Source organism: Stigmatopora argus, chromosome 2 (genome assembly GCF_051989625.1).
Source record: "Stigmatopora argus isolate UIUO_Sarg chromosome 2, RoL_Sarg_1.0, whole genome shotgun sequence".
In the NCBI taxonomy this organism is placed as follows: domain Eukaryota; kingdom Metazoa; phylum Chordata; class Actinopteri; order Syngnathiformes; family Syngnathidae; genus Stigmatopora; species Stigmatopora argus.
Window position 1 is genome coordinate 8,992,556 of NC_135388.1, and position 16,607 is coordinate 9,009,162.

Here is a 16,607-nt window from a genome sequence, read left to right on the forward strand (position 1 = left end):
AACTTCGCAATGGGGCCTGAATATGAATGGCCCATTGACGTCGCTGACATCTCATGGCCTCAGTCCATCCATAAACTCTCCAGGCTGGGATCAGAGACAGACTAATTGCTCTTCAGGAGAATAGAGGCTCTTTTCTGAAGTCACAAGCTATTAGGTCTACCTTCCACACAATGCACCCCCCGTCCCTTCAACTCCATTGTCTGAGTTTGGCAGGAATAAAGAAAGCGGCATATGCTGGCCGTCAGTCCAGCTGTCAGCATCTGTCGCTCCCCAGCCAGATGCTCAGTGGGCTCGGAGGGCAATCCACCTCTCGCAGTCAACTGATCTTCAAGGAGGGAGGACTGAGGAGTCCACTTGTAAATCTGCCTCACTCAAAAGTTTCAGCCGTGTTGACATCCTATCAACGAAATATTGAAGTGTCGATCCCAGCGAATAGATTGAGCCAAATTTGGAATCACTCTTGCAGAAGACACGATACGTCGATACTCTTCAATACAGAAAAGAATTAACATGACTAAGAAAGCAGAGTTAGTCACACTTTGAGGACGAACAATGCGAGACAAAAGAAGGACATTAGGGGGTCAGAACAGATGCTGATGATCGCAACACATGAGGTTTCAACTCATCTTTTGGCTTTAAATTCATAATAATCTGTCTCATACTCATGGATGCAAGTGGCGCCACATACCGAGGAAATACCTGTGACTGTAAAGTTCATCGCTAAATAAAAGTTGCAAAAGATAGTTGTCATATTTCCATATTGGCCATAGTGATACTCATACTGTGTATTCATGTTTTAGGCTAATCAGGTATAAAAAAAGCATATTGTCCTAAAGGTCAGATCCTAACTTCGTAAAAATACAAGTAATCCGAGTATTTATTATTATTAATTATTTCGAGCTAAATAAATGACTTAACAACTGCACGACTTTGTCAACACATTTATTTTAAGTTCATTTAACAGCAAAAGCGAATTTAATTAATTGTAAATAGTATTTTGTAAGGAGATATGCGTTTTTGTTTTAAAAAACAGGTTTGCTAGTATATATTTTCTAACTTTACCTTTCCCTTTTTAGCACAATGGCTTTGCGTAATTTATCAACAGCCAGTGAAAGGTTGAGACGTCTGTCTTCATCTGCTCACTGCATCATAAATACTTTGTATTATGCCTTGTGGTTTATCCTGGGGTAATTAACAAGGGTTGTTGTGTTGCCAAAATGTGTTCATGTTTTCCCACAAACATCACAAACAGCATCTTTGCTGCTTGTGGCAGTGAGTGAAATTGTGCCACATGCGGCCCATTTTAAATATGGATGAAGGTGTAAAGACTGGTACTGAGACTTAAGGTTTTTAGTGTAATGTTGGTATTTAAAAAAAATAGTAGGGGATTGCAGCTTTTGTTTTAAATAATAATACCTGCAGATGAAGTATGTACACATAATATTAAATCAATATAAATCTTTATTGGCGCAATATATGAAAAGTTTTAGAAAAAGTATGGACAAGAATTTTTTTAACTAAGTGACAATGCTCACATATCAATGACACCATCTTTAAGTGAATTAGGAATGCATATTCCACTGTTAATTTGTGGTGATAAATCATGAATCCTAACGTAATATCAAGTAAAAAATGTATGATAGTCATGAAAAAATGCAAAAAAAATAAAAAAAGTTAAAGGGAAAAAAAAAACAATTTGTGTCCACATGCTTGCTTAGTGTAGGTAAACACAAGTAATATTGTTAGGAGGTGTGTCTACTCAGCACACAAGCAGCTCTCATTGGCCTTTGTCATTCTCCTCCTCCAACTTCTACCAACTCTTCCTTTCCTATCTTCTCCCCTCAGCTCACCCCCCAGTGTGTGCCCGCCCTCCCCAGTCCTCTTCTGACCAAGGCTTGACTCAGGAGAAACAGAGGCAGATGTTCCAGGAGCACACGACAGCCCACTCCCCCCACACACCTCCCATTTGTACTGGATCAGCAGTTAACCCCCGGAAAGAATTGACCATACAAGCACGCACACACACACACACACACAAAGAGCACCGCTGCCCAAATCTGCGCTGGCTCAACAGTTGTCCGACTCAATGAACAACACACATACATACACACGTACCGAGAGCTGTCCAAATCCCCCTCAGGGTCCCTGATAGTAGCCACCCTGGGGTCAGGCCTTGTGTCAGCGTCCAGAGCCTGGGGTCTCTCCGGGCAGCTGGCCTGGCTAATCCTATGCTGCTGGAGGACACTGGTTCCCAAACCAAAGGCCAAGGACCCCCAGGGGGCCGCAGGGTAGGGATCTCAGGGAGCAAGGGAGTGTGCGATTTGTTCCCAATGCAGGGGGCTTTGTTTGTTTTTGCCTTGTTTTGGATGCAAATCAAACATCATATCCTGGACGATGCCGTGGAATGATGTCTCTTGGGAGTTGTCAATTCAATTATTGAGTTTTTAGGTCATCGTTAAGAGCAGATTGATATTCTGTTGCTGTGGTAATACACTCCAAAACACACACACACACACACACACACACACATCCAAAGCTTGTAGAATCATCGAACTGAGTCAAAGACATTATTTGTTTAAAGATGAAATCTGAAATAAAAAGACTAATCGTACTTCATTTAAGGGTTACTACTTTTACTATTAATGAGCACTGTTGTTGTCTTGCCTGTACCATTTTTATTATACTGTAAATAAGGCAAATCATTTGATGTACTGAGTAGGGTTGCCCACCTGATTGGACTATCCTGGCATTTCACATCACTGTGACTTAAAAGGTGCTGTTAGTACATTCCTGAACTGGGGTGTTTTCTTCATGAAAAATAATGGGGTCAATATTAATGTGAAAGCAAAAAGTAATATTACAACTTCTAAACAGTTTAACAATTGTGTTCGCAGTTTGCCCTGATCTAAAATTGAACGACATTAACAAAAAGAGCAAACTTAATATACTTTTTACAAAGTGACAAACTTTACATTTTAAATTTTAAAAAGAATAAATAAGAGCTATTTACTATTAACTCATTGCATTCCAATTCAATTGATTTAAGGCCACAACTTTGATTTGCTTTGTACTTTGTGCTTTTGCTTTGTTGTTCTGTCTAATCACCCTCTGCTACTGTCACAATGAAATTTCCCGAATACGGGAGGGAATAAAGTTATCCAATCCAATCCAATCCAATACTTAAAATGCATTCAAATGTTGGGATACTCTTCAAATATTTTGTTGGCAGCTTCCATGAAGTCAGAGAAATTAATCTACTGCATGTTCTGGTTTTCTTTTCAGTTGAATGATTTTGTTTGAAATGTGAAATTATGTCTTCCATCCCACAAATTCCTCGTGAGACCACTTCATGATTGATGAGCGGCCATGATAATAGGCGGTTCGGGGCCAATAACCGATTTGAAATAAATCTTCCTTTTCTTGTTTTTCCTGGTAAGAATTATAGTCCAACAATAACTTACTAATATACTGTCTTTTCAAATAGGGAAGTTCGAGTCAGTCGCCCTTTACATAAGATAGACAGCAAATACACATCACTCAATGATATCATAAATTCAACATTACTATCCCTGTGTGCCTCAGATTAGATCTCATGAGATGGCGTAATTGTCCCTTATGTTTTCCCTGGTTAGGATATGTAAATTTCCAGTGAGTCCCAGTCCATCATCACGGCGGTCATGTGTTGATCGCCTCACTTTGATTTCTGCAGACTGCCACGCGATGTGCAACCGTGTGTGTGATGGCAATGATGCCGGCTTTCCCACGACAGCCATCCATCCATCCATTTCTTGGCACACACACACACACTGACACACACATGCACATGCCATATGGCCACCCCATCTCCACTGCATGCCTCCACTGTGACCTGTCCAAAATGCAACTGGTTGCTTCCTACGCAGGTTGCATTTAATCACAGAGGACTACAACAAAAAACACCAAAAATAGTGGGGGCAGTCAACAAACTCAGAGAGGTGAGTTGAAAGAAAGAGAGGAATTATTTGCACGGAGATGAAGGGTGCTGGTGGAGTGGATGGGGAGGGGAGAGGAGGAGAGGGGGTGCCATTTGGTAGTTGGTGTTGTGATGTTTGGGGGAGCAGATGGCCGGGCTCGAGGAGGGGCGTGTCTTGTCCTTGCGACCCTTCACAAATCACACAGTTCTCCCCCGAGGGGCTCGCGACTCGTCCTTCAATAAGAATCAATGGGAATTACTTGGCCAGAGAAAGGGATGAATGGGCGGCGGGGCGCGAGACCCCTTTCTTTGTTGTCCCCGTGCGTGTCACAGAGCCCCTGCACCACACACACGCTCACACACGCACGTGCACACGCAGTTCCACGCGCACACCGGGAACAATGCGCAAAGCACTCCAGTTAAACAATCGATATCCAGTTAAACAATTTCTCAAATTTGCGCGCACGCAGGCAGGCGCGCGCGAAGTGGGCGGGGCTGGATGTACACCATTCCAGAATGAAGGAAGGTGGTCGTATCAACGCGCAGGAGAATTTGGTTGGGTGGGTGGGTGATTGTTCCTTTGGTTTCTTTCCAACCCACCATACGTCCTGGTCACGCTTTACAGGCGTCGTTGGTAAAATGTGTGCTGCGTCATTGTGATGAATTGCTGATGGTAAAAGGGAGGATGAGGATGAGGAAGGGGTGCACTTGCAGGGCATCTCCGATAGTCTCCATGAGCTGGAATGATAATAAAAGCCTTCCAAAGGGAGATTTGACGACTGGTTTAGCTGCTTCAATGGAATCCGCCTCATATAGCTAAACACACACAAACAAACACGCTGGTATCTGCAATGAAGCACCATGTCAGGCACGGGTGGTCTTCAAACTTACCCAACTCCTCGAGGGCTCCTATCCGGTCGGTTTTCCACCTCTCCCTCCTCTACCACACCTACTTCAATACTTATGACAATCATCTTTAACATAAAAATAACCAAATATTTGAATTACCTACTGTATACCACTTTGAAACACAATCGCAATGATCAATACATTAATGACTGTAAATGACTACATTGGAATGCTTCAATTATTTATAGTAACTTATCTACAGTCTGTACAGTGCTTGCCAGATTTAACCGAGCATGCTTCACTCAATGGAAGGTTTGTGACACAATTGCTGTAAATTTAAAGGATAGCATGTTAACAATCATTTTTAAACTTGTCTTTAATCATTTATACCAGCAGTTATCCATTTAACGAAACTCTTCTTCATCATTTTACATTTCTATTGATGCCAAATATCGAACTTTATTTAATAGCATTCATGTGCAGTAAACAGAATGTTATTTTGACTACTAGAAAAACTAGAATAAAATGTGAATTAAATTAAAAATGGTACTCTCACTGAAATGGAAGGTCTCCAATAAAACTTTTCATGACGCTGAATGCTCTCTGTGTATTCCTATGATCACTTTTCTCATAAATTTGAGGAGTCATCTATCTTTTCTTGTACAGAAAGTTTTGTAATGCAGTGTCAAGTGACAGTAAAAAAAATCTGTCAGGATGTTAAATACTATAAATCATCGTTAAAGTAAAGCACATCCGATGAACCACAACACGGTCACTCTTATTAATTGCTGCCTTTGGTGAAAAAATGTCCAACATAATCTCTTCTTAACATGATGCAAACACGTGCAGCCTCCGAGAAGCATACATCCTCCTCCTCACACATCCCAACTGCTGTGGAGATTTGCATTGGCTCCTGTGATGCGATTGCATGCCCAAACGCTGATATTATCAAACCTGATCAGACTCTGGTGTTGTATTATTGTGGGAGAGCAGGTGCTGCTGGCCCAATTACCATACAGCTGAAAGCACAAAGAGAAAAACTTTACTCCCTGTATGTGCCCCCCTCCACCCGCACACACGCCCCCCCTTCGTCCCCTACCAAGTCTCTTAATGACAGCCACGCGAGTGACACACCACCAAAGTCTCTTTTTACTGCCTGCACCACGAGAGACGCAGTCCAACATGGTGGAGCACTTTTTTTGCGTATTTGCTGCACTTTTGGATTCCGGAATAAAACAATTTCTCATCAGTCAACGGGAATAAATTTGCTTTACGAGGTGTGAAGTTGTGCATCTATTGGCCGCAAAGATATACCCATTAAAAAAAAGCAATGTGAACGTGAGAATGCCACACTAGGGCTTATACACTGTAGGAATGTGACCCGGCAGATGGTCCGGGCTGAACGCTTGGACCATGAATTTGGTCCCCCGGGGGTCTCCTGGGGTGGCTTGGCAGACAGTAGACGCTCCATTTCGGGTCCACTATCGAGCAAAAGTGGTTCATGTTGGAGTTGAATGTAAATGGAGTATCAAGGGGGGTATCAGAAGGGGAAGCGAGTGGTTGTTGTACATTTAACAGCTCTCTTTAGTCATTTGGTGTGTCCCTTTGAGAGGAAGAGAGAAAACCAGGAGGGGTGGGACGAGAAAAAAAAGTTGTGCGCACCCATCACCCCCCCTTTTTTTGTAATGGCCCCGGGGCGGACTTGTGGTGATGGTGGGAGGGAGGCAAGAAGAGGAGCAGAGGGGCTTATTTGCATCTTATTACCCTGCGCATACTGCTCCGATATAAAAGCCTGTGCGGGAGCGTTGAGGCATCAGACACACGCACAGTTAGGACAAGAGAGACCAAGAGAGAGTTGTTTTCCTCGCTTGGGACCAGATTTTCATCAATCAAGTGGGGCAGGGGGGGTAAAGGACAAGGAGAGTCAACTTTTTTTTTGCGCAAGATTATTTGGAATAATTCCATCCAGGATTTCTTCCGAGGATCATTCTTTGTGGGATTATTATTATCTTTGGACAAGTAGATCTCAAATTGAACAAGAAAGGCTGATGGGAGAATAGAAGACAATCGGTAGGAAAGTGAATTCAGACTTGAGGAAGAAACCGTCCAACTTTCTCCATGATTTTTTGAGTGGAGCTGCAGCAACCTGTGGAGCTTTGAGTGCTTGTCAACACCATGGGACGCCCGTGCCTGACCTTGCTCGTCACTCTCTCCCTTTTCACCTGTCAGGTACGTACTGTGGTGACACCTGTGCCCGCCCAACGTGGGCACACGCGGCGCCTGCCTTTTGACGCCATTGTTTGCCTCCAGTTGTAATGATAGCATGCCTAAACGATGGCTCGTTTCTAATATGGATGACGTTTGCTGCGACTTTAGGTTTTGTGCTCTGGCCTGTTTGAGCTGAAGCTGCAGGAGTTTCTAAACAAGAAAGGGGTGGCGGGGAACGCCAACTGTTGCCCCGGCAGCGGCGGTGGGGGCGGCGGCGGCGGGCCGGCTCATCGGCCGGGGCACCAGCAGTGCGAGTGCAAGACTTTCTTTCGAATCTGTCTGAAGCACTACCAGGCCAACGTGTCTCCCGAGCCCCCGTGCACGTACGGCGGAGCGGTGACCCCGGTTCTGGGCTCCAACTCCTTCCAGGTGCCGGAGACCAACGCAGACACCTTCACCAACCCGATTCGCTTCAATTTCGGATTCACGTGGCCGGTGAGTAACATCAACTCAATGACAACGACGGCGACCGACTCATTCATCCGCGAATGCTCAAGTTTCGGCGCCGCTGACGGTGCAAGGCGCCCAATCCACTTTGAGGTGGAGGCCTGGCAGCGACCACTCAAACTGGATGGGACGCCAAGCACCACCATTGGCAGCTAACGAGTGATAAAAATCCTATTTTTAGTGGGTTGTCATTTTGTGGGATCATTGCGTGTTTTCCGTAATTGCCGAATTCCATTGAAGAGAAATATTTCTTATAATCACATGTATTCTTCCATTGCTTTAAAAATAACCCCTTATCTGTATAAGAAAATTTTCTCTTCGCCATCGAGTCTTCAAATGCAGCAGATGCTCCTAAAATTGTGAGGGTCTTTGTCAGCAGTGTGTGAGAAGGCCTATTGTAGTAGCGTGTATGTGTTTGTGGGGAAGGGGGTTGGGGGTTTGGGGGTGTCGCGGGGTGAAGGGGGGTTTGCTCGGGTGCTGTTTTCACCAAACGCCTCTCTCGGTCCAGGCGTGGTGGGAAATTTAACAGCCTCAGAGTTGGCACACCATTGGCAGCGCAGCGTGAAATTCCGCCTCGTTTGCTTGGTAGTGCGATAGTTGCAATGGCGTGAAAGGGAAGCAGGTAGTCTTATTAGGCCCCCTAATCAAGAGCCTTCAATGACGCCGTCAAGTTTATTGGGAGCTTTCCCCACGGCACCCCCCCTTTTATCCCTTTATGGGGCAAGTGACCATTTCTGGTCATTTAAATAAAAATTTGGTGTTACACAGCCATCCCATTTTGGGTCATGTAGGCCGAAATCACATTTGATAAGCTAATCATTTTAAATGGATATTTTAATGACTACATTAAATGATGATTGGATAAAATGTTCATAAAAACTAAAATGATGATCTCAGGTGATGGCCCCCCATCACACAATAAAGTGGATAAATAATACATAAAAAATAGGATTGATAGAAAATAAAATATAAATAAATGGCTTTTTGTTTGTAAAAAACAATACATATTTGAAATAAATGGAAAGAATAAGTGCAGTATTTATTGGTTTCAAATACAGCAGGTGGGAATTTGTTCCTTTTTGGTTTTTCATTTAACAATGTAAAAAAGAAAATATGACAACGAGAAAACCATAAGCAAATGCCCTATGTAATTATTACCATAGACGACCAATTAATTTAAACGACAAGGGCTAGCAGTGAAGGCTCATCTTTATTTGCCATTGACAGTCCCAGACATCCATTTCTTTTGGACTGGGGGAGTCTTGCAATGATCATTCACTGCCAGCCTCTCCCTGCAGTCAAAACGGATCGGACGTCTAACGCTGTCAATGGCAGCCAACGAGTTAAATAAGTGCCTTAGATAGGGTAAACAACTCTGAAGGCAAAGCAGCTGTTGACTTACTCTCCTTGTCTCCCTTCTTTCTCTCCCAGGGGACATTTTCACTGATCATTGAGGCTCTGCACACAGACTCCCTGGACGACCTGGCAACAGGTGGGTGACAGCCACAGCGACAGTAGTGTAACCTGAACGCACGCCAGCAGGCTAATAGTGGCATTGTTTAGCTCTTTAATGGCCTTTTTTGTCACTTAACTATTCATTGCTGCTCTAAAGAATAACCTGCAATTTGTTATTCAAGATGATTTCAGCTTTGTTCATTTATTTCTGAGTAGAGTTTAGACTTTAGGTAAGATAAGCAACTCTTAAGGGGATACCCGCCATGTTGCATCAAGTGAGACAAACACAAGTGGGGTTGTAACAAGATGTGAGATAAAGGACAGGTGTCACCTGCCAGGATTATCTTATCACATAGCGCTAATGATAACTAACTGACCACAAGTCAGTTAAGATAAAGGAAATGATGTAAAACACCACTAAAATAAGCCTTTTGGACGGTGATGAGAAATTCCGCTGTTACTTTTTACAGACAACCCAGAGCGCCTGATCGGCCGCTTCACCACTCAGCGTCACCTGACCGTGGGAGACGAGTGGTCTAAAGACATGCAGACGTCTGGCGGGACAGACCTACGTTACTCTTATCGCTTCCTGTGTGATGAGCATTACTACGGCGAGGGCTGCTCCGTGTTCTGTCGGCCTCGAGACGACGCCTTCGGACACTTCACCTGCGGAGAGCGCGGCGAGATCATTTGCAACTCCGGGTGGAAGGGACACTACTGCACTGAACGTAAGGCTCTCTCGGTTTGTTTACGTCCATGTGTGGGATATGAATGTTACCGTGTGGCTCTACTCACAAATTCACTTCTTGTTGTCTGTGGAAAAGGAAGCAAAATTCACCGTGTTCAATCACCCCTACAATTTGAACCTACGGTAATGGCTTCAAATGGCTTCTGGTTGTTAGTCATTTCAAAAGTGAGCTACCCCAACAGTCACTTGGCTGTCGCTACTGTGTGGGGACCCCCAGTGTCCCCTCCCCATAACCTAATGCAGGGCCCGTGTGCAACAGGCGTCAGTTAGTTATCCCCAAGCACCAGAGGCCTCCATTCTAATGAGCCGCAGTGGCTCCTCAGTAATTCACACGCCGCGTGCCTTCCATTAGACCACTGGGGCCTCCTCGCCCCCAAACCTCCTCCCCGATTGGCCAAGTGGGGGTCCTGTATTGTTGTGGCTCGGGCCGGTGATTGGCCAAGCGGGGCTGTGTATTGTTGTGCAGGGGGCAGCTGCTCGGTGCGAGGAGACAATGGAGCAGCTGTCTGGTGGTTAGCTCCACACAGACCAGCTGGCCCTGGGAGAGAGGTGGTTGGAGGGAGGGGGGGCGGTGGTCCGGGTGAGAGGAGAGAGAGAGAGAGAGAGATGGGAGGAGGAAAGGAGCGATGCTGACGGCCAAAGGAAAATAAGCAGAAATAGGACAGGATGATGGGAGATGGGAGGAGAAACATATTGAGAGGACATTTTAGGTGTAGAGTTTAGTAGACGGTGGTCGCTGGCTAGGGGGTGGTGTCCCAGGGGGAGAAAAAAGACTTCAGACCCACAGTCAAGAGGGAGAAAGGCGGCTTTGTGTGGGATGCTTTTGTGTTGGAGAGCAACCATGTTAATAGAGAGGGCCTGTTGGCTGCTATGTGGGCTTTGGGTACCAAAAAAAGGGTGGGGGGCTGTCCATGTCCAAAGCCACCATAGTTGCAAAGTCCTGAAGGTAAACAGTCCAGCATATCGAGCAGCACTTTGTCTAAACTAGTAATACCCTTCAGCGTGTGGTCCCTATCAGCAATGACTTCTAGACTCTAGTTCCTCCTACTGTTTGACTTGTTTTGCACTGTTGCAGCTGCGTTTTTATTGGCCTCTTATCAGTGGTTTGAAGAGTAGAATAAAAGGCTCAGAAACAGGTGTGCAGGTAAAGAAAAAGCCAGGAAGAACATTAAAGAACCCACAGAAAATCCCAACAGATAAGCGTAAAAAGTACATTTTGCTTTACTCACCTTTATGCTTTGTTTCCTCCTCTGCAGCAATTTGTCTTCCCGGCTGTGACGAAAATCATGGCTTTTGTGAGAAACCTGGAGAATGCAAGTAAGTTTGAAAATAACTTGTATCCCTCCATTTGAAACAGACACCCTCGGGTGTGTTAGTCCTGCTTTTTTTACGAACAGCATTTGATTCATGGTTGGTTTCAGGTGCCGTGTAGGATTCAGCGGTCGTTACTGTGATGACTGTATCCGTTACCCGGGTTGCCTCCATGGTACGTGCCAACAACCCTGGCAATGTAATTGCCAGGAGGGTTGGGGTGGCCTCTTCTGCAACCAGGGTGAGTCTCCTGCATATGTGCAATGCAATTATGTTACCTTTCATGCTAAAAGTGCTGGGACAGTTTTATTGGATAACATTTTTGTCGCCATTTCCAGATCTTAACTACTGTACGCACCACAAGCCTTGTCTCAATGGTGCCACCTGTACCAACACTGGCCAGGGTAGCTACACGTGCTCCTGTCCACCTGGCTACACAGGTGCCAGCTGCGAGATCGAAGTCAACGAATGTTCTGGGAACCCGTGTCGCAATGGTGGCAGCTGCTCTGTAAGTTTAACTACAGAGCTGCCAATACCATTGTTCTGTTAAACGAGTGCGGGTAATCATTTATGCTCTTTTTAATGTAGGACCATGATGGTGGCTATAAGTGCACCTGCCCACCTGGTTTCTACGGCAACAACTGCGAGCTGAGTGCCAGTAGCTGCGCGGATGGACCTTGCTTCAATGACGGACGCTGCGTTGACAACCCCGAGGGGGGCTACTTCTGTCAGTGCCCCATGGGATACGCCGGATTCAACTGTGAAAAAAAAATTGACCACTGCTTGTCCAACCCTTGTTTAAATGGTAGGAGTTCCTCTGCTTGTTTTTTTTTTGTAGCATCTTCATCAACAACTGCACTGTGATGTGAATAATCATTTTTTGGAAAGCTAAAGTCCTGCCTTTTTTCCTGCGACAGGTGCAGAATGTGTGGATTTGGTCAACTCGTACCTCTGTCAATGTCCTGAAGGGTATTTTGGTACCAACTGTGAGGACAACAGCAGCAGCTTCTCTGGACACTGTCACTCTTTTCCTTGTCAGAATGGTGGAACATGCCAAGAGGGAGCAAATGGCCATACATGCAACTGTCCTCCAGGTGTGACTTACTGTTCATTGTAATTTTGTGCCACCATTTTAGTATTTATATATAAGCAGCCTTCTAAAACTGGCTTCTTCTTATGCAGGCTACACCGGCAAAAACTGCAGTTCCCCCATCTCCCGCTGTGCTCACAATCCTTGCCACAACGGAGCCACCTGCCATGAACGTGGCGCCCGCTTTGTCTGCGCCTGTGTGCCAGGCTACGGTGGGCACAACTGTCAGTTCCTCTTACCGGAAGTCCCCAAGGGTCAGCCAGTGGTGGATGGGCCGGACAGACGATATTCCTCTCTGGAAAGTGACAATTTTGACGATGCAGATGACGACGACAACGCTTTCCCATGGACGGCCGTGTGCGCTGGCGTCTTCCTCGTTCTGGTGATTCTCATCGGTTGCTCTGTGTTGGTAGTCTATGTTCGGGTCAAACTGCAGGATGGGCGCAGTCAACGCAGCGACAGCGTCCGGAGTGACAGTCACGAGACGATGAACAATCTGACGACTACCAACAACTGCCTGCGAAGTGATAAGGAGCTGGGTGCCGTAATGACGACATCCATTAAAAACACAAACAAAAAGGCAGATTACCATTCTGAGCTGGCCGGTTCGCTTGGAGGTCTGAGTGGGATCGGTGGGATAAATGGACTAGGTGGATCCGAGAAGCATGGCTTCAAGACTCGCTACTCCAGCGTGGAGTACAACCTCGTGCATGAGCTCCGGGCTGAGGAGGCGTCACTTTGTAACCTGGAGGACCACGACGGACCAGAGGTGAAATGTGAGATGCTGCAGCAGTCCGATACCGAGGAAATATCAAGAAAAGGGCAAAATAGGTAAATTGAGCCCTGATATAAGATAAAATCAGAATACAAAATACGTAAAAATGCACGTGTGATCATTTGGGTAAATTTCTCTCTCTGTCCCGTAGTGAAACTTCTGAAGAGAAACTAAAGGAAGAAACGCCCAGCTGCAGCGAAGCGATGTATCAATCATCCTACGAGCTAAACCAACATTCCGCCAGTGATCTTAAATACCAGTCATCTAGTGACGTCAAATACCAATCAAGCTCTGATGTGGAATGTCAAAGCGGGGCCAGCGGTGTCAGCAAGTACCAAAGCCCCACAGACACCAAATACCAGTCTGTGTACGTAATATCAGACCAGAAGGACGAGTGCTTAATCGCCACAGAGGTGAGACGCGATATAACGCAAAGGGTGCAGATTGCAAATGGGGTGGCAAATGTTCTACATTTGTAAAAATGTTATTTGTCTTGTAGGTATGATGCCCATCTGGACCCATCCCAACCAAGTCCTCCTTGTTGTTGGTGGTCCTGGCCAACCCTGAGCAGTACAGCTCAACTTGTCTCCGGGAGGTTTTACTCCTGTGGTTTGCTGCTGTTCAATGGAATTTAACCGAAGGATCTTGGAGCCAAGAGGCCACTGATCCAGTGGAGTCAGTGAGTATTGGACAAAGCTGATCTCAAATGGGGATGTTGGACTCATACTTGATCCTCAGTGCTACGAAATACCTTCCCAGCACCTGAAATGCTGCAGGCCTTGTTCCAATTTGAAACAACAATGGACCGTTTACCCCTGACTTTTGCCCAATAATTTTTGGAAGATCAGAAATGAAGAGAATGAAATGTTGCCATCACGGTGGATTCCGTTCCTTTTGGAACAAGGAAGCGGTGGCCTGGATGATGAAATTGTAGTACTGTGGAGTACTGATTGATTAAACTGAGTAGTACCTATGGAGTACTGAGAACGTGTGTGTTGTAGTACTGTACTATGTGCTATGGTAATTAAAGCACAGTGTCAAAGCTGTCGTAGATGACAGTGTATGTTCTGTACAGTGCTGCAGAGGACAGAGTGTAGACATGGCAAGGGTAGAAGTCTTTCCACGGCACGGTAGTCCCAGCTGTAGCCAATTTCCCGAAAGACAACGGACAAGTGTCGAGGACACGAGTGGGCCAAATATACACATCTTTTAGTCTGCAGCACTGACGGACTGTGTCGGCTGAGCTGGTTCTCAGCAGAGCTTAAAGACCTGAAGACTCCAGTAGTGACTGCAAATCGATCCAACATGGATCCTGTTGGGCCATACTGGCCCCTGACCCTGAAGGTTGAGATACACAACGCAATGTTTTTTGGGGGGAGGACAAAATGTTCCTAACAAAAAGAATCGACAAGCTAAAGGTCATCGAAAGTAATCAAACAAAGTTCACGGGATGCTTTATTACCGCTGTAGAGTTGTTTCACCCAAAGTCTGGTGCTGTTGTGTCTCTGTGTCGAGCTATGAAGGAGTCGTCCGAACCGCCAAGACCTCATTGCACTATGGGGGGTGTATGTGTGTAACGTATGTTTATGGGAGTCCATGAGAACAGAAGAGGTCACCTCTGTCTCCACATGTTAGCCAGTCATCATTTAGCTACCATCACCCTTGCCTGCTCACTGTTTGTTAGTGTCATGTGATTCATGTTTTTAATCTTATTTTTTTATTATTGAAACAAAGATGTTCTTTTAATTTAATTATTGTTATTTGTGTTACAATTTGGTGTGCTATTCTTTGTTATAATAATTTAAGTTTGATTGTTTTTTTTAATTTGACAGATATTGTCTGTGTGTGTATGTATTTGTGCGTGCGTGTGTATGTGTGTGTGTACTGTATGTATGCATATATGTATGAGTGTATGTTTGTGTTAGGCACTTGAGACCACTGTGACTGTGTTGTATTTAAAAGAGTTGTATGTACAGAGCCTGTCATTTTTATCAATGGAAAACAGCGCAATATTTTTCCAAAATAAAAGAGGAAATATTAGTACATATTTCTGTGTTGAAATGCTTGTATTCATGTTTTGTTCATGTTTAAACGCAGTCGTGATGTTGTGTGAAGCTATTCAGGCTTATATGCACAAAGAAAGTATGAGAAATGGAAATAATTTGTTTTCCCATGAAATATTTTAGGTTTGAGCCAATCCAACAAATACTAGTACAGAGATTTCTTGTTGCCAAGTGATAGTGTCATGGGTTCTGTGTGGGTGTGTATGTGTGTGTGTGTGTGTGTGTGTGTGTGTGTGTGTGTGTGTGTGTGTGTGTGTGTGTGTGTGTGTGTGTGTGTGTGTGTGTGTGTATTTGTGAGTGTAACGGGGCAGAAGACTGTCTCCTTGTGAAACCACTAAATGAGGCAAAGATACACCCCATAATCATAGACCAATTTGCAAGACCAGAGTCATCCCTTTGTGCGTGCGTCAATGTGTATGCGTATGACATAGAAATTGCTTTATGACTCTTTTAGTAAAGAGTCTTGGCAGATTTGTCAAAAAAAGCGTTGTCCAAGTAATATTTTGAGTATGGAAGAATGTGTCTGTGCAAGCGTGCATGTGTGTGTGTGTAAATTTGTGAGATCTTGTTTAAAGCAAAGGGATATTTATAGCTAGAGAGGGGAAACCACAGTCTGGATTTAGTCCTGGTGGCCCCTGTCTGACTGTGTTGTGCGTACGCGTATGTGTCTTAATGCGTCCGTGTGTGTATATAATACATGTCATTTGGTGACCACTGGGTGTGTTGAATTAGTCATCAAAGAAACTAATTTGATTTGGTCTCATAAACACTTGTAAGGATGTGGGATAAGGATTGGATGAAAAATAAAAAAGAATGCATATTCAATTAGGTTGAGAAGTATGTATTTGGATAGTGACAATAGTTTTTATGTTGCCTTAATACATCACCACAGTGGTGAGCTGCAATTTGAAAGATTTCACAAACACATGGTTGCAATTATTTTCAAATTACAGCATTTTTATGCAGTGTAACAACATTTTCATTGGCTTAAGAGTTAGAAGAATTTGCAGAATTATAAATACAGATCAAGCCAATAGTGTCCAGTATGTAAATCCTTTCACAGTCAATATGTATTCTATGTACATTTGAGGATTCTGGTTAGGACAGTGGGCTATAAAAGACGTTTTAATGCATAACTTCCCTTGGAAAGCAAAAGCAAACAAACTAATAAAAAGGGACAGTGCATACAAGCTTTGTTTCATGGTCAGGGCAAAAATGTATAACTTGTGTTCTTTTGAAATGAGTTTAAGATGCACTGGACTCTCACATGACTCACGCAACACGTTTGGTTTGAGCACACGTGGCGGCAAGCGGAAGCGGTCACTAGGCCAGCGCTTCTGGACAACAATGCGCAATGTTTTCCCTCTCAAAGACTGCGACTGACACCGCCCAAAAAGTATTTGCTTGTATTACACAAGCGGCGGGCGGTTGTTAGAACATACCATGGTAAGCTTTTTAACTTAACTTTTTTTTCACTGCCACAATAGCTTTTTCGCTGAGTTGGAAAATCACAGGAGACAGGCTTAGGGACTGTCCTTTGTTGCCTCTACGCTGTCCTGCAGCCCCGAACAGCCGCACACACTCGCATCCTCCCTCTGGTGTCAATAGTCACACAAAGCCCTGGTCACTGGATGCCATATGCTTTCATA

At 44.6% G+C, this 16,607-nt stretch overlaps 1 protein-coding gene across 1 annotated transcript; it reads left to right on the forward strand.

The window, feature by feature from the left end:
* Positions 1 to 6,736: 6,736 nt before the first annotated feature.
* On the forward strand, positions 6,737 to 14,872 carry LOC144065203 (delta-like protein D). The gene is made up of 12 exons (XM_077588016.1): positions 6,737 to 7,030; positions 7,178 to 7,504; positions 8,948 to 9,008; positions 9,442 to 9,699; positions 10,976 to 11,036; positions 11,141 to 11,271; positions 11,369 to 11,538; positions 11,619 to 11,835; positions 11,948 to 12,124; positions 12,213 to 12,951; positions 13,047 to 13,308; positions 13,395 to 14,872. Exons 1-12 carry the CDS (start codon positions 6,977 to 6,979, stop codon positions 13,398 to 13,400), a joined length of 2,463 nt encoding a protein of 820 aa, XP_077444142.1. The 5' UTR covers positions 6,737 to 6,976; the 3' UTR covers positions 13,401 to 14,872.
* Positions 14,873 to 16,607: the final 1,735 nt, after the last annotated feature.